We start from the raw sequence: 20,267 nt of genomic DNA on the forward strand, positions 1-20,267 counted from the left end.
TAACCTTCCAGCCCTACCACCTGCCAGTCCTGAGAACTTAGTATTTCAAACAGCTGGGCAGGTCTGGAGCCGCCACTTTCCTCTGTGGCTGGGCCCCAGAGGGCATCTGCTGACTGGGCAGCCCACTCTCCTCTTCTCAGGGCATCTTTCCTTGAGACCTGGGCACACGCAGCCAACTCCAGTTCCGACACCTTCTTCACGTGCCCTGCCTTTCCTTCAATTCAACTTCAGGAGCACGCACAAGCTTAGGGCAGTGGACAGTAGCCTTGGAGGGGCACTCTTTGGTTTTAAGTAGTCCTTCCCCATAACTTCTCCCTGACTCAGGATTGCTAACCCTCAGAGAAGAGGCAGGGGCGGTGATGGAGGTTTTGTAGCCTGGGCAGGGTAGTAGGTCAGTGGATAAGAAGAGCAAATTAGACTGTGGTGGGATCCCTGGTTTGTGGGAAGGAATAGAATATGGGGCAGATGGCTGTAGGGGCGGGGTGTGGGAGGAGAAGCTTAGGGGTGAGACTGGACCCTGGACCAGGGACAGAACAGGGGTCTGAAAGCAGAGGGATGCAGAGACCTGCTCTTAGGTATCTGTATCTCCTCCCCTTCCTAGTGCTCCCCCGGAGGAACCTTCCACGTACCCTCCACAGCACTGTCCTCCCTGCAGACACTCCCTTCCCAAAGGATGCTCCAAATGTTTGCAACTAAGATTCTCTCTCCACAGAGGTTCCCATCATGGCCTCTCCTGTACTCAGTTACAGGTCAGGTCCCTTTTCTAGGCAGCCACTGTTGCTTCACTAGGGAAGGAGGGTCACCTTCCCCCTGAGATACTGACCTATAGGCCACAGGCCTGTGTTTAGATGGATTCCCACAGAAAGCCCAGGGGAACGGAGGTCTGTCTTTGCAATGCACAGCCATTAGTTGGGCAAAACACATCTGTCTTCTGCCTTGATGAGGACCAGGCAGGCCCATCCCAGCAGAGCTGTGCAATGCCTCTAAGAGGCCTGGGAACAGTGCCCTGAACCCCAATCCCCTGTGTGCAGGAATTACCTGGTGAGCTTGTTTAAATAAAGGCTAGGTCTAAACCATAGTTGGAGAGCCTGCATTTCCCCCGGGAGATGGGAACACTGAGGACCATGCTTTGAGTAGCAGGGCTCTATCTGCTTTTGCCTGAAGCTGACATGCCTGCAGACGCTCACTCCAACTCGCTCAGAATGCAGCACCATCCCTGTGGCTGGTGGCTATCATATGTATCTGTCTGAAAGAGACCGCACTGATGGTCTTTCAGGGACTGAACTGCTCTGGTCTAAGAGAGGTTTCTGAAAACCCTCTCCACCTCTGTCCACCCAGCGTGCCTCCCTGAGGTCTTGGGGATGCCTCTCTTGCCCCCTCCCTTCCTGGAAAGAGTGACAAATGTGTTCATCTTGTTTGTGGCCTGATTGTGTTTCCACTGCCTGAGGCTGCGCTTTCGAAATTTTCAGCAGAAAAAAAGAAAACCGCATGGAGAAGTCGTGTTCCCATTGGTGAATTCTCTAAATGTTCCACGCAACCATGGATCCCTGGCACAGCAGTCCAGGTAACAAAGGAGACGTGCTCTTCCGTCACTGACCTCGTTGCTGGCAAATGGTGGTGACTGGTGACCCACGGTGGCCCTTCCCACAGGACTCTGGACTCCCTCTTTGGCTAGGACTAATTCTATGTTCTGAGCTGAAATGGCAATCATTTATTATTCTGTTTTACATATGCCCCTCCAGGGAGTCCAGCTAAAAGCTCTAATTTTCCAGTTCAATTGTAGAGCTGTTCTTTGAGAGGCATTGACTGCAGAGATGCTAAAAGGACGGCAGTTCACTGAATTATGGGGTTTCAGAGAGACTCATAGGCTCATACAGATTCTGGTAGCACTTACTGAAACCTGATGCAGTCCTCCCTTCCCCCAGCCCCCGGGCCTGCATGGGTGTAGGAGGAAGCACAATGAGTGTGGGTGGAAGTGACCGGTTACAAAAATCAATGAGGTCAGCACCCCGGCTGTCTCCCTGCTGTGTGTGGCTGGCCTTCCGTACAGCCACAGTTGTCAATCAGCTCCGGGGGGACCCTGGCTGTCTGTCTCCTCATCCTTCACCAAACCGGAGGCCAGTGGAAGTGGAAATCGAGGCAGTTCTCTGCTGCTGGTTCAAATAGTGTCATTCAAGATACCCTCCACTAAAGTATTTTAAAAATATGAAATCTTTCCATCTCTGACTTAAGATGATGATGGAGATGTCAGAGAGTGATGTGTGAGGCCCTTTGTAGTTCTCAGACGCACATAAAAATGCAGCGTAACTGGCGAGACCCTCGGGTACCTGGCAACACTGGTTCGGTAAGGTTAGGACTTTCCCACCTCACTCTAGCCCCTGCTCAGGGGGCTTCACTTTGTCTTCATCCTTTGGAAAGATGAAAACACATTCTAGAAATGTCTTTTGGATAGTGTGTGTCTAGGCATCTTAGTTGGATATTTTAGAATGTTTAAGTGTGGCTTTGTTTGGGTTATTTATTCTCCCAATGAATAATGTCACAAACTTTTGACTTCTGAGTAGTTGAGGGAAGCAAGAGACAAATTGGAAATAACACACACACACACACACACACACACACACCCCAAAACAAATGCAGAGCTTGAGGAGAAAGGAAGAGCCTGAAGGTAACAGGAGTTGAAAGGTCATGGATGAAGCCTGGAGAACGATTGGCAAGTGAAATCCCAGTGCAAAGCATCTCTGAAGCCAGGGCTGTGGCTGCAGCAGGAGGGATGTTCAGACCAGATCCCAGGGCCTCTGTGGAGGGCAGGCAGGGGGGAGGTGGGAACTACGTTAGCCTGCTCTGGTAATGCAAGGCCCCATTTTGACTGATAGAGACATGCCTCCGGGAAATAAGAGGTCTGGGGGAGGCTGCAGCGATCTAAGGCATGCACCAGGATCCTCAGGGGGACGTTGGGAGTTGTCGAAATTGGGCACCATCTCCCCTGGTCGGTAGTGCTCCTGGGAGTGACCCAGATACATTGTCTACGTGGGGATGTGGAGGATGAGTGTCTGGCACTTAGCACAGTGCGTCACCATTCTGGGTAATCAATAAACATTAGTTTCCACTGGATGTTTGTTCATTCAGTGAGCATGGGTTGGGAACCTACCCTGTGCTAGGAACTGGGAGTAAAAAGGCTAAAAAAGTATGTTCCCTGCTCTTTGGGAGCTCAAAAGTCATGTACAAATAACTTGAATGCAATGAGATAAGTAATCAAACATTAATGAACAGGGCACTGTGAAATCCTGGCAGCAGGGACAGTGCCTCAAGGGGTGAGGGAAGGCGTTTTCAAGGGAAGGTGACCTTTGAGCTGGCTCATGGCAGATAAGGTCTGCATGAGATGGGTGAAGAAAGGGGAAATCTGGTCTTCAGAGGACAGTCTGGAATACTGTGTCAGCACAGGCAGATGCCCAGGGACCTTAGAGGTGCTGGTGAGTTTCAGGGATGGTCATGCGTTTAGGGTGACAGGAGGGAACGTGTATGTAAGAAAGGCCAGAAGTGTAAGTTGAAAAATTGAGAGGACTGCAGCTTATAGCCCTAAGTTTGTCCTGCAGCCAATAGGAAGCCAGTGGGGGTACATAGGGACGGGTAGGACACAGCAGACCTGTGTGTGCCCCAGTGGTTCTGTCGATGTGACTGGCAGAGACACTCTCAGGAGATGCTTGGTCATCTATCTCTGCAGTCTCGGCAGATCTGTCCTGTTGAACCTGCACTTACTGCTGCTCAGGTGTCTGAAGAGAGACAGGCTTGCTCCTTTCCAGGGCACAAGGCTAAGAACACTGTTCTGTCTTACCACGTCCACTGCTAAAGCATGCCAACGACTCATGCAGCAACTGGCTCAGAAATGAGTTTGTGATAGTCAAAATCAAATTCAGAAACCAAAGACTTTCATTTATATATTTGTATATGTGTAATTAAACCTCACCCTTGACTACTTAAACTCTACAGCCAAACATCACATCCCTCACTTTGCTGCACTCCCAGCTATGTATGCCCCCCCCATTGGGCCAGCTGCCCATCACTCCGAATCATGCATGGCCTAAGGGCCAAAATGATTCATTAGGCTTGGTTGTCAAGAATCAGTCTCTGCCTGCTGCTGTCACGGGCTAGTCTGTCTTCTAGCCCAGTTATTTCCTTGAAAATGAGTCTGTGTGGTCACCAGATCATTCCAGTTACCAAAACTGATGTCTTGCCTTTGTCTGGAACCTTGGTTTGATCTCTCTGACTCACTGGATAGTAAACAACAAATAATTATAGTTGCTTGCATTTTCCCATCTGCCTGCTTCTCGTGTATCCCTCTCCTTGATTTTTAACTTCCTTCTATGTCTACTGTGCTCTGTCTGGACTCTGGCCTCTCCTGTGTCCCTTCCATGAACCCCTTTCAGTGGCTTGTCTTCCTCTTTTGACCCATAAATATAGATGTTTCCCAAAATTCTATTCTCAGAGCTATTTCTTAAGCTGTCTTTATTCTTGCCCATAGCTTCCACTTCACCCATGTCCTGCTACAAGCCTGTGATTCCACAGTCAATATTTTTCACTCTTCTTCTGATCTCTGGAAACACATTCCTAACCACCTAAACACAAGCAGCTCTACCTGTGATAACACACTGCGCATGCCCCACACCTCTGTCATTATTTCCACGCTGCTCCCTAATTGGGGCTGATTGGGCTTTCTCTTGGTTAATGGCCATTCACTTCATCGTCTTTTCAGCAAAACATTCCTAACCCTCTCTTCTTCCCTCAACAATTCAGGGAATGGATCCCTCTTGGAGTCTTCACAGCATGTTGCTCATATACTGAGAGTAATTGACAGGCTCAGTTAGAATGAGTTGTCTATGGATCTGATCCCCCTTTCTAGATAGTAAGCTCCCTGTGGATGGAGACAGGGTACTGTCTTGTTCTGTGAGAAGCTGAGTAACTCCATGGCCTTTATTACCCACAGGGATACTCTCCCATTAGTGATCTTGCTCATGTGTAGGTCTGATCTTATGAATGAGTCTATAAATTAATGAAAGGTAAGATGCAGTCTCTGTATATTTATATGGCCAATAGAATTTACTTATAATAGTAGTTAGAAAAAATGCCCTAAAATTACTTTTGGTTCCTTTATGGTGCTTTGGGCGGAATTCTAGCCCCCATACAAGTTTGTATGTTGAAGTTCTAACCACCAGGCCTTCAGAATGCGAGTGTATTTGGAAATAAGGCCTGAAGAGGTCCCTGAGGTAAAGTGAGCACATTGGACTAGGTAGGCCCAATGCAGTATCCGTGGCATCTTTAGAAGAAGAGATTAGGGCATTAGGGCATTAGAACCCTGTGAGTACACAGGACCATCTATGAACCAAGGAGAGAGGCCTCTGGAGAAACCAAACCTTGATCTTTAACTTCTAGCTTCCAGAGTTATGAGAAGATACAATTCTGTTGTTTAAGCCACCTTGCTTTTGGTATTTTGTTATGACATGTTAGAAAACCTAATGTCCTAACTGCTACTGAGCAGATTTGAAGGTGAGGAGACATGCTTCTTTTGGACTTGATATTTGAAAACAATACTTTCCTTCCCTTTAATTCTAGAGATGGGTTAAATCTGAGGGTGGGAAAAATGGATAGGATACTTGCCCACATGGTCTTAAGCCAGGGGAATTTATCAGTGTCAGCACAAAAATCTAATGACTCTTTTTATACGTTTCTTGTTTTTTTGTGTGTGTGAGAGTTGAGCAGGGATTTGTGATTTAAGTCACAAGATAGTGTATATTTGACTATAAAAGAAACTGGTATGTTTGGGCTGTCAGAGATCTGTAGCTGGATAGTCAGAGAGTTGAGAACGCCGTGCTCAATTCCTGCCCCGAGGGGGTTCTGAGCATATAACAAAGCCCAGGCGCTGAATCATCATTGGGGCTGAGCAAAGGAACTGCTCAGGTGTGTACAGCAAAGTGCCTTTGAGCTGCTTTTGCTGTTAACAATCCGGTTTCATATACCCAGATAATTAGATGTCATAGATATTAGAAGAAGGTCAATAAAATTCAACCTTTAAACTTTGACAATAATATGAGATGAATAATAGTTGAATTTCAGAAGCGAGTTGTCATGGTGAGAGCCATTGAAGAGGAATAATTATCTTTTGACTCAGTTACTGTCCAGGTGAACTCACAGCAATATCTCTAACCCCATTTCCAACTCACCAAGCCCAGACCATGCTAAATCATGCTCACAAACATTATTTTTATATTCTTTTATGTATATATTTGCATCAATAACCAGACATCTAAACTATATTTGAATAAATATGCATTCAAAGCAGGTAATAGAAAGATGGTACAGGTGGTTTAGTCAGCTATAAATTGCATATTCCGAGAAACAATACTCAAGCACCATTCAAGTATTCTCAAGAGCCAGGTGGTAGAGAGATGTTAGTAATAATTTTTTTTTTACAGTTTAATATATATGACAGTCAAGCCATTTGTTTCCATTATTTTTGTGAGCTAAAATGTTCATCTCATTTCTCCTGGGTAATACCATACATCTCCCCCTTATTCATCCATAACAACACTGTGTTGCACTTTGCTAATCAAAATTGCATACTGCATAATAATTTACAATCTAATAAATATAAGTTTCATCCACATTTCATCAAATGTAGATGCAATTACTAAAATATATGAAAATACTAAATATAAATTTGATTTAAGAGGAAATTTAGCTGCACCAAAACAGTGAGAAATAAATAAAAATGGTACCCTTTTATTTTAAATACAGTTTAATCAATTCTTTGAGGAAAATTCCCAGGATGTTTTCAATGAAGGTAAAAAATGATTTTTCCACCAAGGTGATAGATTTTTTTCAAGAATTGCCAGAGGGAGAAAATGAAGATAATTATAATTATTTTATTTCTTTTTTCCAAGGTGATTGCATTTTTATTACATGTTTATGGTTACATTTATTGGAGGAATATTGGTTAATAAGATTATAGAGATTTCAAGTGTACATTTCTATGATACCTGATCTGTATTTTGCATTGTGTGTCTAACACCCAAAGTCAAATAATCTTTCATTATCATATATTTGACCCCCCTTTACATTTACCTACCATCACATCCCTCTTCCCTTTGGCAACTATCAACCTGTTGTCTGTGTCCATGACTTTTGTGTTTGTTTTCTTATTGGTTCATTTGTTGGTCTCAGAAATACTGGCATTTGCAACAAGATGGATGGATCTTGAGAATATCATACTAAGTGAAATAAATCAGACAGAAAAAGTTGAGAAACATGTGATTTCAGTCATAACCATTCTATCCCATGTGTGGAATAACCATTCTATTTCTAATAACAATGAAATAAAAGAGAAAATTGAGAATTCATCGTGAGGAATCTTGTTCCAGACAGGATGGCCTATCTCTTCCCACATTATTGCAATAACCAATAGAAAACACACCATGCACTATACAGCTGATGTATTGTAGAATTGGATACCTGAAACCTATATATTTGTATTAACCAATACATTCAATTGAAAAGTAGAAAAGACAAATTACAAAACATCTTTCACCAGCTGTGGAAACAAGGAAGAAGGATCAACTACATGGTGGGAGTTTCAAGGAATCTGTGCTGGCTCAAATGAACAGGGTGCCGTGTTAGAAAGGAAGTATGCGTGGCTCCTCCCCAGGAACACACACACGTCGTGGAAGAAAGTGGAGGAGATGTCAGCTCAAACCCTTCCCGCTACGTCTGAGATGAGTGAGGACTAGAAGGCAAGGCAGCACAGCTCGTCATAGGCTAATTTTCAGGCCATCTGGTACTAGCGGCAATGGTGTTTTAGTATCTTTCATCAATTGCACCTCATTCGATGAAATGGCTCTGGTACTGATGCCTGAACCCTGCAGAGGATGAGGAATGCTAGGGTCTGAGCCTGGCCGGGGGAGGCCCCCACAGTATGGAGACTCAGCTCTTCATGGGTATCAGAGTCTCAGCTCTGTTCCAACCATTCTGCTGAGGCTATCTGAGCTGCAACAGATTATAATTTACTTTATATATATTTTCATCCTTAATTTGTTCCAGAGCAGTGACACAAAGTTCTTGCTGAAGCCAACCTACTTTTTATTCGTCTGAAAACGGATAGAGGGTATACTCTATAATAATAATTAAAAAGAAAGAAAATAGAGGTAGGGAGTGTAGGGGAAGTAATGCCTGTCAACAAACATTAAAGGTTTAAAAACAAACAAAGTGCAAAGCAGGTCACCCTTCAAAACTAGACCAACAGCCTCAGATGGAAATATATTAGAGCAAGAAATAGAAAATGTGGGACTCAACAAGATCAAACAGTGTACCTCAACCATGACTATGCCAGGGGAGGAGCCAGGAAGACCGTGGAGGATTGTATGGAAATGAGAGTCAGGCTTTTCAAGTTAAAAACTTCAGTGGGACAAGGGAAGAGCAGATTGGACACTGAGTCGAATCAAATTGGTGAATTAAAAGACTGAATGTGAGAGCTTCTACCGGAAATCAGGAGAAAAGGACCCAGATGAAAATGAATACGTTAAATTCACATGGAATAGAAGTCCTAGCGAGTAGGAACAGGGAGAACTGAAACAATCGGGGGAAGTCAGATAGGAAACAGGGCTGGGTGCTGTAAATCGTAAAAAAACATTGTATTTCTGGTAAACATCACAGAAAGGATATTGACCACAGACGCGACCTTGTGGGATTTTTCTGATTTCAGAATATATAGACAGATTGTCATGTATATTTGGTTCTGTTTCCCTGAAGGACCCCAATGAATACATTAGGTTCCGTAACTAACTAAATAAATGATGAAACAGCCATTACAGTGTAATCTTATGGAGGCATCGAAAGTGATGAAATGAAGCAATACTTGAAATAGACCTATGATTATGATAAATCAAATGTAATCCCCGAACAGCAGGCATGATATGATTCCATTGACAAATTAATATAAATAAACACACTTAGCAAATGAAGGAAAGACATGCTCTGCTTTAGAAGGGTCCTCTCTAAGTGGTAAGGGGATGCCAGGTAGATTTTAACTTTATTCTTCATGCATTTTTAATATTTATTATTTCTATGTATTTTTGACAAATAGTTGAACATTACATTTTAGTATTAGAAAATTAATATTTTCTATTTTATATAAATTATAAAATATTGACTACTATCAACATGAAACAAATTATAATACAATATTAATTATAAAATAGTAATGATTTACATTATTCTAATAATAATAATGATGATGATTTTGAAAAATTCCCATTAAAAACTATAGAGGAAAGAAAAGAAGTACTAATTTTGTGGTCATCACCCTTACTTCTAATACTGTTAATTATGAAATACTAACTACTATCAATGTTGGTTAATATGCAATATAATAAAATAATAGTGATTATAAAATATCAATATTTTCTATTATTTCTGAAAATAATATTTTTTTTAAATTTCCACTAAAAACATGGAGGAGAAAATGAAATGAGCCCTAATTTGATGGCCACCTCCTTTAATTTGTTTAAAGGGCCAGAAGGCTCTATGGATACAGAAAGGCGCAAAATAAAATGCAAAAGTCAGGCTTCCTTCACTTGCTTGAGCTACCTTACCCAAGTGTATTATGGGTGAAAGTTACTTGTGTAGTTTTTCAAAATTTTACACATACACCTGTACATGAAGACACACACCCACGGCCCTTAAAAAAGTCACATGCCCAAGAGTCATGGGATCACCGTCCTTCACCTTGCTCTTTTCACTGCATGCATGGTGGTGATCTTTTGGGCACATGTAGGTATTTCCCATTCTTCATTACTGCTTGCCCTTCTATGATACATGTAACCCAATTTAACCAGTATATAGGTAATGGACATTTAGGTGGCTTAGAGACACTTTTATTTAAAAATTACACAATGATCATCTTTTCTGAGACATTTATAAAAAGATTTCCAAACAGGAAAATTTTGGAGGCAAGGAAGATTGTGTACTGTAAGATGGGTATGTATTGCTAAGTGCTCTGCGTTTTCAAAGAGACAAAACAATGTACATGCTCGGGAACTGTACATTAGAGGGTCTGTGTATCATTGCCAACACTGATTATGATATGTGGTAATTCACTAACATCAGATTCATGAGTGAAACATGTTTTGATGTGCATGGCTTTAATTTTGATGTGGGTTTGAATACATTTTTCATATTTTTGGCCATTTCTGTTTTTTTAATGAATATTTTATACTTTGCCCACTTACTTTCTACTGTCTTGCTCCCCTTCTTTCTTGATTGTTACGAAATACCTATATGTGTAAAAGGTAATTCTCTGCTTCGTGATATGCATGGATTTCATTCAGTTCATTTTGGACATTTTTTCCCTCAGAGAAGATACACATTTTTAAGTATTAATATTTATCAATAGTTTATCTCATGGCTTCTAAGTGTTTTTATCCTGCTTAGAAATATTTTTATGACACTAGAGTTACAATAATTATGTATGTAAATTTTTTCTAAGACTGTATTTGCTTGTTTATTGGTTGATATAAGGAGTTACATAGAGGCTTTAAAGCTTCTTTGCTTTTTTCCCCAAAGCAGTTGCCCCAATGTAATTTCTCATAAGTTAAGCCCAACATGTAAAATAAGTACCAAATACTTTTAATCATGATTATTTTATAATGTGTTTTAATATGCGGTTGGGCCTGAGTTCCTTCTTTACTATACTTTTTCAGAATCTTTTGGGATAACATTTTATATATATTCTATGAGATCATCTTTAGCGTCATTTGTGAAGTTACTGGAGAAATCCTTTGGTATTTTAATTTGGAACATTTGAAAGCTATATATTAATTTGGGGGAATTTACATATTTTTTGAGTATTGAGTCTTCTTATCAAGTTAGAACATGACATTACCAGTAAATGTTTCTTAGTAGTAGTATATTTTTCTTCTCATGATTCTAATGAGTTTATTTTATTTTAGGCATGGCCCTTTTAATTACACCTTCTCTTCCACTATATCTTTTGTGGTTATGTTTTGTATATAAGAAAACTTTATTTTACTATTAATTATATAAAATTGTTAAGATATATATTTGTTTTTAGTGGGTTTTATCTGGACTGTCTTGAGTTTTGTAAAATTACAAATATCTGTCATCCACGAAATAATGGGAACATTTTTTAATTTCCATCTTATATCTTTACTGTCCTTTTTTTTTCCCTAATTGCATTAGCTTGTGCTTGTTTGAAGATATGTATGGAAATAGTGAACATTCTTGTATCATCTCTGACATTAATGATGACTTTTAGGGCTTCCTTTGAGCTCATTTGTATTTTTCAGTTTTAGAACTAAATTTATCATCCTATGAAATGTCCATTTATTTCTACTAAGTAAATGTCTCATCCCCAGTTACCAGTGAGGTTTGGAACTAAAACTGATGTCTCTTTATCCTGAGTCCAGCGGGTTTCCCCAGAAATAGCCATCTGAGATGACATGCTCGTGGTATGCTAAATGGCTCAGACATCCATGTTTTGAGTCAAATTCTGCCCATCCATCTCATGATATTCTCGCTCTAACTTCAGCAGTCCAGATGGCAGCAAATGGAACTACATGAAAGAGTACACGCGTACCCAGGACTTTTTATTCCGTAACTGGGTACTAAAACATTGTGGGGTCCACACTGGGCACTGTGCTGGTGCTGGAAGGGGACCCATCATGGAGATTTTTTCTGCAGGTTGGCCCTTCACCCTCCCTGGTAACATCACAGCAACAGTAGGTTGCTCCCACGAATAATTACAAGGGTTACATACTTTTTATTTTAGAACATATTGAATTTTTTTCAACTTGTGAGAGCAAAACTTTTAAAAATGTATAACCATATGTCTAGATTTGAAATCCAGTTTTGGTAAGAGCCAAGCTTGTTGGCTATTACAATGATAAAATGGGCCAATTTCTGTGTCAGGTCATGGCTGGATTGAAAGTATGTGCGGTCCCCCCGCCGGATGCAATTATTTCTCATGTAGCCCTTTTAATAATGTCTGCACTTTGTGCCAAATAAGCTGATCAATAGTGGCTCTGGGAGAAAAATCTCATCTGTGCCAGTGTGTCCTGCATGACGCTTACGGACACTTTAAAACTAAAAAGGCATGCTAACGTGATCCCCTTCCTGCCAGTTCCTGGGGGCCCAGCACTGAAGAGAGACGAGCAGGGGAAAGAGGTTTATAAACATAAGGGAGAAACAAACCACATGGTGGCAGTGAAATCCTTCGTGGAGAAGGATCAAACCAGGTCCTTTGGCGGCCCCTCCGTCATCTGGGTCGTGCAGGGGTGAGCAGCATAGTCAATGGCTGAGTGACAGATCGATACATGTCAGGGTCACACCTGTCTTTTTTGCCCTCTTCCCTGGGTCCACCTTCTACAGGTCGGACTGTTGGGAGTGCTGCCGGCTTGCCTGCACCCCTGCCTCTCAGCCGCCAGCTGCCCGGAACTCAGGCAGCTTCCTGCCCTCATGTGCAGGAACTGGTGATTCTGTGTATGCGGTTCGTTGGGAGCGGGGTTTATGGCTAAAACATGTTCAGGATTTCATGGCAACCAATGAATCCGAGGGCTAAGCTGAGAGACTCTGGTTGGCCTGTCCAACAGCTGGAAGCTAAGCCTCGCGTGACTGTGGCATGACCCAAAGCTACCACAAATTGACCCAAAACTACCACAAACAATTGCAATGTTTAGATCATTCAGACACCACCTGTCCCTTCGTCCTCCAGCTCATATCTGGGAACATCGGTTTTTCAAACAGAATGTGCTCACTACCTCTAATACGTAGTAAGAGAGGTAAAGGAGAAATTACTTTGGTTGAAAGGGACAAAAACAAGGAATTTCCTATTAGTCTTTCCCTTAGATTCCTTCCCCACAAGGATTTACCATATTTTTAGGGCCATTTAAGACACACCTAGGTTTTAGAGGAGGAAAATAGAAAAAAATTTTTTGAAGCAAAATGTGTGGCAAAATATTTAATAACATAAATAACATGGGCTGCTGTGCCCCTCCCTGCCACAGCAAGACAGGGAAGCTACACTTGGACTATAAGACTTACCCCTCTTTTCCTCCCAAATTTGGGGAAAAACGTGTGTCTTATATTCCAAAAAATGCAGTACATATAACAAGTACATGATATCATTTGTTCAATGAATTACTGAACTTTTCGATAAATGGTTGCAGATTTTATAAACATGTCAGCACATCAATGAACATTTATTAAATTGACTATTGCATTTTACAGATATTCAGGAGAATATTAGATATAGCATCCCCCACGAGTTTTAGTTCAGTTTGAAACAGTAATTTTCATGACCCAACATCACTCTTCCCATCGATGCTGCAATGCCAGGCTCACCACTCCACTTACAAAAACAGGCAAGGAGGTTCCCAGGGGTCAAGTGGTTTGCTCAAGAGCCTTCTCAGCACCAGAAGTGGCAGAGCAGAGGCTTGAACTTGTGCCTGTTGAGTTTGCAGTCCTGTGTTGACGTATGTCTTCTGCGTTGCCAATGTGTGCAGGATAATGGGAGCACGCTGAGTGCTGGGGGGACTTGGTTTTGCTGGTAGTGAGCAGTTCAGACAGGTCTGGGCAGCTGAGGCTCTGCTGGGCGCCCCACCCAGGACTGCCTGCCACATGCTGGCATTTGGCTTTTATACGTATCAGTTTGCATTGGCTATGCTTGATTGTCTCGTTTTTTCAACTGCTTATCATTTCTAGTGTAATTCTCTGCTCTGTAAAGCTGCAAACAGTTTAATCCTATTGGCTGTGATGACAGTAGGGTATCAATATGGTAAGGAGCCTGAGGGAGAGGATGGAGAAGAGAAAGATATATCGAGCCCTCCTCTCAGAGGTCTCTGTCCATAACGGGTAGATGAGCACCTTGCTCAGTGGCCTTCTCCCTCCAGACTCGGGGGCTTTCACAGAACCAGGAGGAGGGGAGCCGGAGGCTCAGGGGAGCCCCTGTGCTCTCCACCTCACCCAAGCCATTCACTGCAGAACCTTTGTTGACCTCGTCTGGAGCAAATTGGCCTGCTCAGCCTGACTCGGCTGAATTCCAGATGCTTCCCTGATTTTCAGATCCTGATACAGGTGACCCATTTATACTTCTTGTCATATTTCCTCTCCTGCTGAGGTTGAGATGCACTGGGCACAGAGAAGTTGTGACATTTGCCAAAGGACTGCTTGGGGTTCCAGTCCAGGACTTAAATAGCTCCCCACCTTGCAGAAAGGCAGCAGCCGCATTCGCCAGAACGAGCAGCTGCCTTCTGAGAGCCAGGGAAATGGAGAAATCACTGGTGTCGATTCCTCTCTGTACTGAAGCACAGACACACACATACACCGGACACATCAATTCGCCTGTACACACACGAATGTAAGTATAGATGGATGCATATTCCTACACATACGTATTTACACACATAGAAACAGGGGTGAAATAGCACTTCCAGGGCTGCCTTCCTGAAACACAAATCCGACTCCGCTGTTTAATGATATTTAGCAATTACTAGTAATTTTGTTGACACTGACAATGGTATTGTGGTTATGCAGGAAATGTCCTTATTGTGAAGATGTATCCCTAGTAGTGCCAAAATAGCTGTTCGTAATTTATATTTATTACAGCAAAAATACCGATGACAAAGATATGGCATCGCACCTTTAACAGGAAGCTAAGCAACAAAACGGACAAGCAAGCAGAATAAAAACAAAGACACTGAAATAGAGAACAGGGGGACAGTGATCAGAGGGGAGAGGGGAGGGAATTTAAGGGGAAAAAATGGGAGGCATTTAGAGGAACAAGTATAAAGGACACAGGGACAAGAACTAAGGGGGGTGGAAATGGGAGGGAGGTGGGGTGCATGGGGGAGGGGTGGGCTGGAATGGGAGAAATAGACAGAAAATTGTACTTGAAAAATAACTAAATAAAAAAAGTGATTAATTTAAAAAAAGATATAGCAACTTTACAAAATATGAACTTTTAAACTATATTAGCCTCTCCGTGTTTCTGTATGTTTAAAAGTTTTCCTCATAAAAAGTAAACAAAGGGTCCTGGCTGTTGTAGCTCAGTGGATTGAGCACAGGCCTGCAAACCAGAGGATCGCAGTTCGATTCCCAGTCAGGGCACATGCCTGGGTTGCAGGCCAGTTCCCAGCAGGGGATGCACGAGAAGCAACCATACATTGATGTTTCTCTCCCTCGCTCCTTCCTTTTCCCTCTAAAGATAAATAAATAAAATCTTTAAAACAAAAGTAAAAAAAGGAATTCTGAATCTGTTTGTACCATCTCCTATCTGTATACTCTTGAAATGTGTCACTCAAAGAATGGTTGTTGGGTCAGCAGCTTTGCCACCCCCTGGGAGTTTGTTAAGTATGCAAAATCTCAGCCTCCCACCCCCCTTATCACTGCTGTGTCAGAAGGTAATGCAATTTACCAAGATCCCTTGGTGCTTTGCTTATGCACTTGTTGTGGACGGAATGTGTCCCCTCAAAATCATGTTGAGTGAAGTCCATTGCCCAAGATGATGGTGTTTGGAATTGCTCCCTTTTAATCGTGCGTTCATCCCCCCACAGCAGAGCGGGAGTCGTTCTGTCAGCTTCCACGCACCTGGCGCAAACAAGGACACGTTCTCCTGAAGTCTCTCTTCCTCCCATCAGACCTTTGCGAGGCAGCTAGGTTTAGATGGGACCATGACGGAATTGGAGGAGGAGAGCTCCAAGCCCTCTCTTTCCACCCTGTGAAGACACAGTGAGAAGGTGGCCATCTGCAAGCCAGGAAGAGAGCTCTCACTGGGGACGGGCTCAGCCTGCACCTTGATGTTGAACTTTTCGGCCTCTGGGGCCACGAGAAAGAAATTCTCAGATATCCCCACTTTCTCCCCTTGTTCCCATATTCACAGCCACTGTCCATCTTTACCCAACAATATCTGTAGCTGAGACTGTTGTAATAATTCCCCACATGCTCTCCCACATCCAGGATTACCCCTACCAACCCATCCCCACGCTATATATGGAGTGGTCTTCGACAACCCAGATTTTATTATGCAAAACCCTTAGATAATTGTCATTTCCATGACACCAGTTCCTAACATGTCCTACATGGACGGAATGAGGAAGCCCCAGCCTATCATTCCAGCTTTACCTCTTACCTTGCTGCCCCTCACTTCCCCGACTCAGCCACACCGGCCCCTTGCAGTGCTTTGAAGGTTTCTGACTACTGTGTATCAAAGACTTTTGATATACCTTTAGTTTCCCAAAAGCCTTCCTCCTCTACCCTTCTTTTGCCCAGCTAGCCCCTACTCAGCTTTTGGATCTCAGACAAAATTTCATTTTCCAAGCAGCTTTCCCTGACTTTTCAGTCCAGGTCAGGACTCCTGTAAAATGTGCTTGTGGAGCTCTGTATCTTTCTTCCATAGAGTCCACCAAAATGGCAATGAAATATTTAAAGTTTATACAATTAGTCTAGGACTCATCTCCCTCACCGAAATGCAGTTGTTAAGAAGCACGCGAGCTGGAACTGTGCTCTCATCCCGGCTGGAGCTCTGGTGCCCAGAGCACTGCCCAGCACACAGTAAACCGTTAACATACCTTTGCCAAATGAACAAACGAATAAAAGACGAGGTGGGTTTCGGTTCCACTCACAGATATATCCCTGATGTCTTGCATAGCACCTTACACCTAGAAGGCGCTTCATAAACATTGGTTGAGTACAGGGCTGGATGAGCCCTTTCCTCATTCACAGCATTGGAACGCACACCTCCCAGACAGCCAGGTGCAGCCCCTCCAGAGAGGACACGGAATGAGGAGACCAGTGAGGAGCAAACAAGAGTGCCACCTTGTATGAATATTCTGATCCCAGCCTTCACTCCCTTTTAATTGTGAATTCATCCCCCCACAGCAGAGCCGGAGTCATTCTGTCAGCCTCTGTGTAGCCGGCACAAGCAAGGACACGTTCTCCTGAGGTCTCTCTTCCTCCCATCAGACCCGTGCAGGGGGAGCAGCAGGCAGAGGCTGTGGGGGCAAGGTCCCACTCACCCAGGGTCACACTCTGCCCTTGGAGTGAATGGCTCCCAGCGAATACTCTCAGGAACATTGGCCATAAGACCTTGCGCTTTGTTGTCAAGTGCGGATGTGGATAACCTGAAATCAGATGCAATATGCAGTAAAAGAGACACGGTCCTATGCATTTTGCATGAATACCACCAGGTCTATAGCCGCTGGGTTTTCTCTGTGTGCAAAGTGCTTCTATGTGCACACTTGCCATTGACCCCTACAACAAAAGGTTACTATTTTTCCTCCTTGCATTGATGGAATTACGTCTCAGCGTAGGGCAACTGGCGTGGTGTCTGGAATACAATAACATAATGTGTGTAGCAGAGCTGGAATGAAAGCCAGGTTTCTGACTCCTGCACGCTGTTCCGCTTCTCCCTGTCCCACTGCCTTAGTCCAGAGAGGAGTTTAACAGCTATGTGGGTGTGGCCTTATGCTCTTCCAGTAGAAGGGGTCCAAGTGCCTGGTCCTAGGGGTCCCTCCACACACATGCCATTTGTACGTACTGTCTAACCATGATCGAGAACTTCTTATAGGTCGAACCATTTATAAGTACCCTGTACCAATTATTTCATTTAATCCTCACAGCATACATGGGAAGTATGAACTATTATTGCCTCCATTCCTGATGAGGAATGAAGTGAGTGCCCAAGTGCACGAGGTAAGCTTCAGAGCCAAGGCCGTCTGTTTGCGGAGTCTGAAGACTTTGGCACTAGGGCACACTGCCTTCTCTGCCATGTTCAGTCTGTTTCATTTCTGTCATCGTCTCTGCCCTTCCATTTGCTGTCACCCTCTCCCAGGGAAACTGCACTTCACTTACACTCAGAGCCTTAACTGGACTTCACTTTCTTTGATTTCCTTTCTCTCCCATGGTCAGGAAGGAAGCTAGAATCTGTTCCTTGGACTGAAAGGAAGAATTTATAAAAAGTGCCTTTGATGTTCTTGTAGGATATTAGTGCTTACTCACTGGTAGTACTTAGTGGGTGATTATGATAATTATGCAAAGCAAACAAATTAGCTAAGTTAACTTCTCACTACAGCTCATTTCAATGAGGTGTATAAGAGGAAATGTATTCTCCCATTTATTGTTCAACTGAATGGGAACTCTAAAGGGGAAAGGCTGTTCTCACAGGGATAATTAAGAGAGACATCACCTAGACATCACACTGAAAATGCACACAGTGTGCACACACGTACCTGCTGTTTAAGACCCGTGTGCTGGGAGGTGGATTTGGAAACTGATTTCAGGGTAGCTGATTTTAAATAAAAGCAGTGAAAACTTGTGATTGAGAACTGCAGCAGCATCTTTAAAATGCTCATATTTCCGAAATAATGAGCTACTTTGCAAGATGACAGATTTAAATGGTGAAGCGTAAGCTTCAAAAATACGTGCTGTCTAGGCAAGCTTATATTTCTACAAATGGGGTTTTCATAGTCAGGGGAAATTGGGAAGGGTGCATTGAGTACTTCTCAATTTTAACAAGCACTTTCTATTGCAAAGTTCTTCATAATCACTTTTAATAATTGTTCCCTCCAACAGCTCTGTTTTTTTTCCATCTCACAAACAACAGTAACTGATGCAGAGAGAATAGAGGGAATATATTGTGTGAGCCCACTTCCTAGTTAATATCAGGGTTAGCTTAATGATCTCACCCAGTTGAAAACTGTGAGAAATCAGACTTGCTATTGAAGGGTTGATCTGTGTCGTTCTCAGAGGCGGGGTCTGCGATAGGAGTGGCTGCTATGCATGCAATCCTTGCTATGCATGCAATCCTCACTAGCCCTTTGCTGCAGTTGGCTCTGAGGACTTCAAAGGTTTCGGTGGAAGGTTGTAGGGGGGAGGAGAGGTCAAGCCAAGGAGCTACACTGGCTTCCACTCTTGTTTTTCAGCTGCTATGTAACTCTCTGAAGTACTGTGTTTTGAAAGGGATCATTCATTCATTTCTTCACCCAAGGACTGTTTAGTGAGGGTCCACAGAGAATCTGTATTAAGAGCTAACCTAAGGTGCCTTGGAAATCTGTCTCTGCATCTTACCCCCACCCCAACCCTTATAAACCAGTTATGCTTGCAGTATTTTGCTCTTGAACTGACCCAAGTCAGATACAATTTGGATGTCAAGTGAGAGGTGAAAATTTCTGTTATTGCATGGTTTTAAAGATGCCACAAATCCTCAAAGATGGATCTGTGATCTTGCCCAGGGTGAGTTCATCTCTGTGGAGCCCTTCTGGACCAGCTTATCCTCTGATCTTTTGGGCTGGCTCTACAAAGATTTCCATTTCGCTTTAATTCTGTTTAACACTTGTTAGAACATTTCCTTTTTGTCAGGTCCAGTGCCGGGTCTGGGAAACATGATACATTTTATGACATCTTTTCTTGTTTATTTCATGTTTTGTGCTTGTTTTACCTTCGAGATCTGGAGCTCCCAAAGTACAGGATGTAACCGATACCTCCTCTGCCTTCCTCTTAGCACAGGTCAGCACAGCTGCACATTGAAGGCTGGTGATAATAGCCAATCCAGTAAAGTGCATAAGTAAATTCCCATGTTTTTCACCAACTGACCTTAATTTACTGAATTCTTATAGGGCAAAGGGAGAGGTTGCTTTGTGTTTTCTGAATGAATGTTTATTTCACATTTCTGATTTCTTCCTTTGAATCATAGCAACCCATTAAAACTTTTTTTGGCTCCAATTATTTCTTGGCATACATGACCCTTTCTCTTTCCTCTCTTGTCCTGACCTGCTGCATAGCTTTTCCATTTCCACAGGTCTGTGATAAGACAGGGCATTCTGCCGCTCCTTGACGGATATTCTGTCATCTGGTGCATTTTGTAAACACAGAGAGGCAGTAGAAATCGACAGTGCCACCTCCAACATCACGCTCAGTTAATGGTCCTACCCGGTTCATCTTCATCCACTTAGCTCAAAGATTTACAGTTGTCTTTTTTTGAAACTAAAAAGAATATTTGTAGTGGCAAAGAATGGTTACAGGAGATTCAGCCAATGAGAAAAAGCTGATAGAGGGAAACATTGTGTTAAAACAGAAGGCATATTAGAGTCATAATATATCCTAGAAAGAAATTTTAGAGTTTAATAGCTATTATTTGCAAACAAGGAACCCGACATTTAAAAAGTAAGTATTTTATCCTAGTCACATAGCCAGTCAGTAGAGATTTTGGA

The 20,267-nt window shown here is 42.8% G+C and overlaps 1 protein-coding gene across 7 annotated transcripts in view; it reads left to right on the plus strand.

The window, feature by feature from the left end:
- The window catches only part of TDRD15 (tudor domain containing 15), a 395,033-nt gene that overhangs the window by 262,762 nt on the left and 112,004 nt on the right, over positions 1-20,267 (plus strand). For 2 of the 7 annotated variants that reach the window (XR_008391972.1, XM_053666890.1), the window contains one exon: positions 1,470-1,564. The exons of the other annotated variants lie outside the window; for them this stretch is intronic. Coding sequence is in view for 1 of the 2 variants with exons in the window: in XM_053666890.1 (XP_053522865.1) it covers positions 1,470-1,564 (95 nt within the window). In the remaining variant the exon portion in view is untranslated. The remainder of the gene's footprint in view (positions 1-1,469; positions 1,565-20,267) is intronic. 7 annotated transcript variants of the gene reach the window in all.

The sequence above is a fragment of the Artibeus jamaicensis genome, unplaced genomic scaffold, assembly GCF_021234435.1.
Source record: "Artibeus jamaicensis isolate MK-2021 breed Jamaican fruit bat unplaced genomic scaffold, CSHL_Jam_final contig_465, whole genome shotgun sequence".
Lineage (NCBI taxonomy): Eukaryota > Metazoa > Chordata > Mammalia > Chiroptera > Phyllostomidae > Artibeus > Artibeus jamaicensis.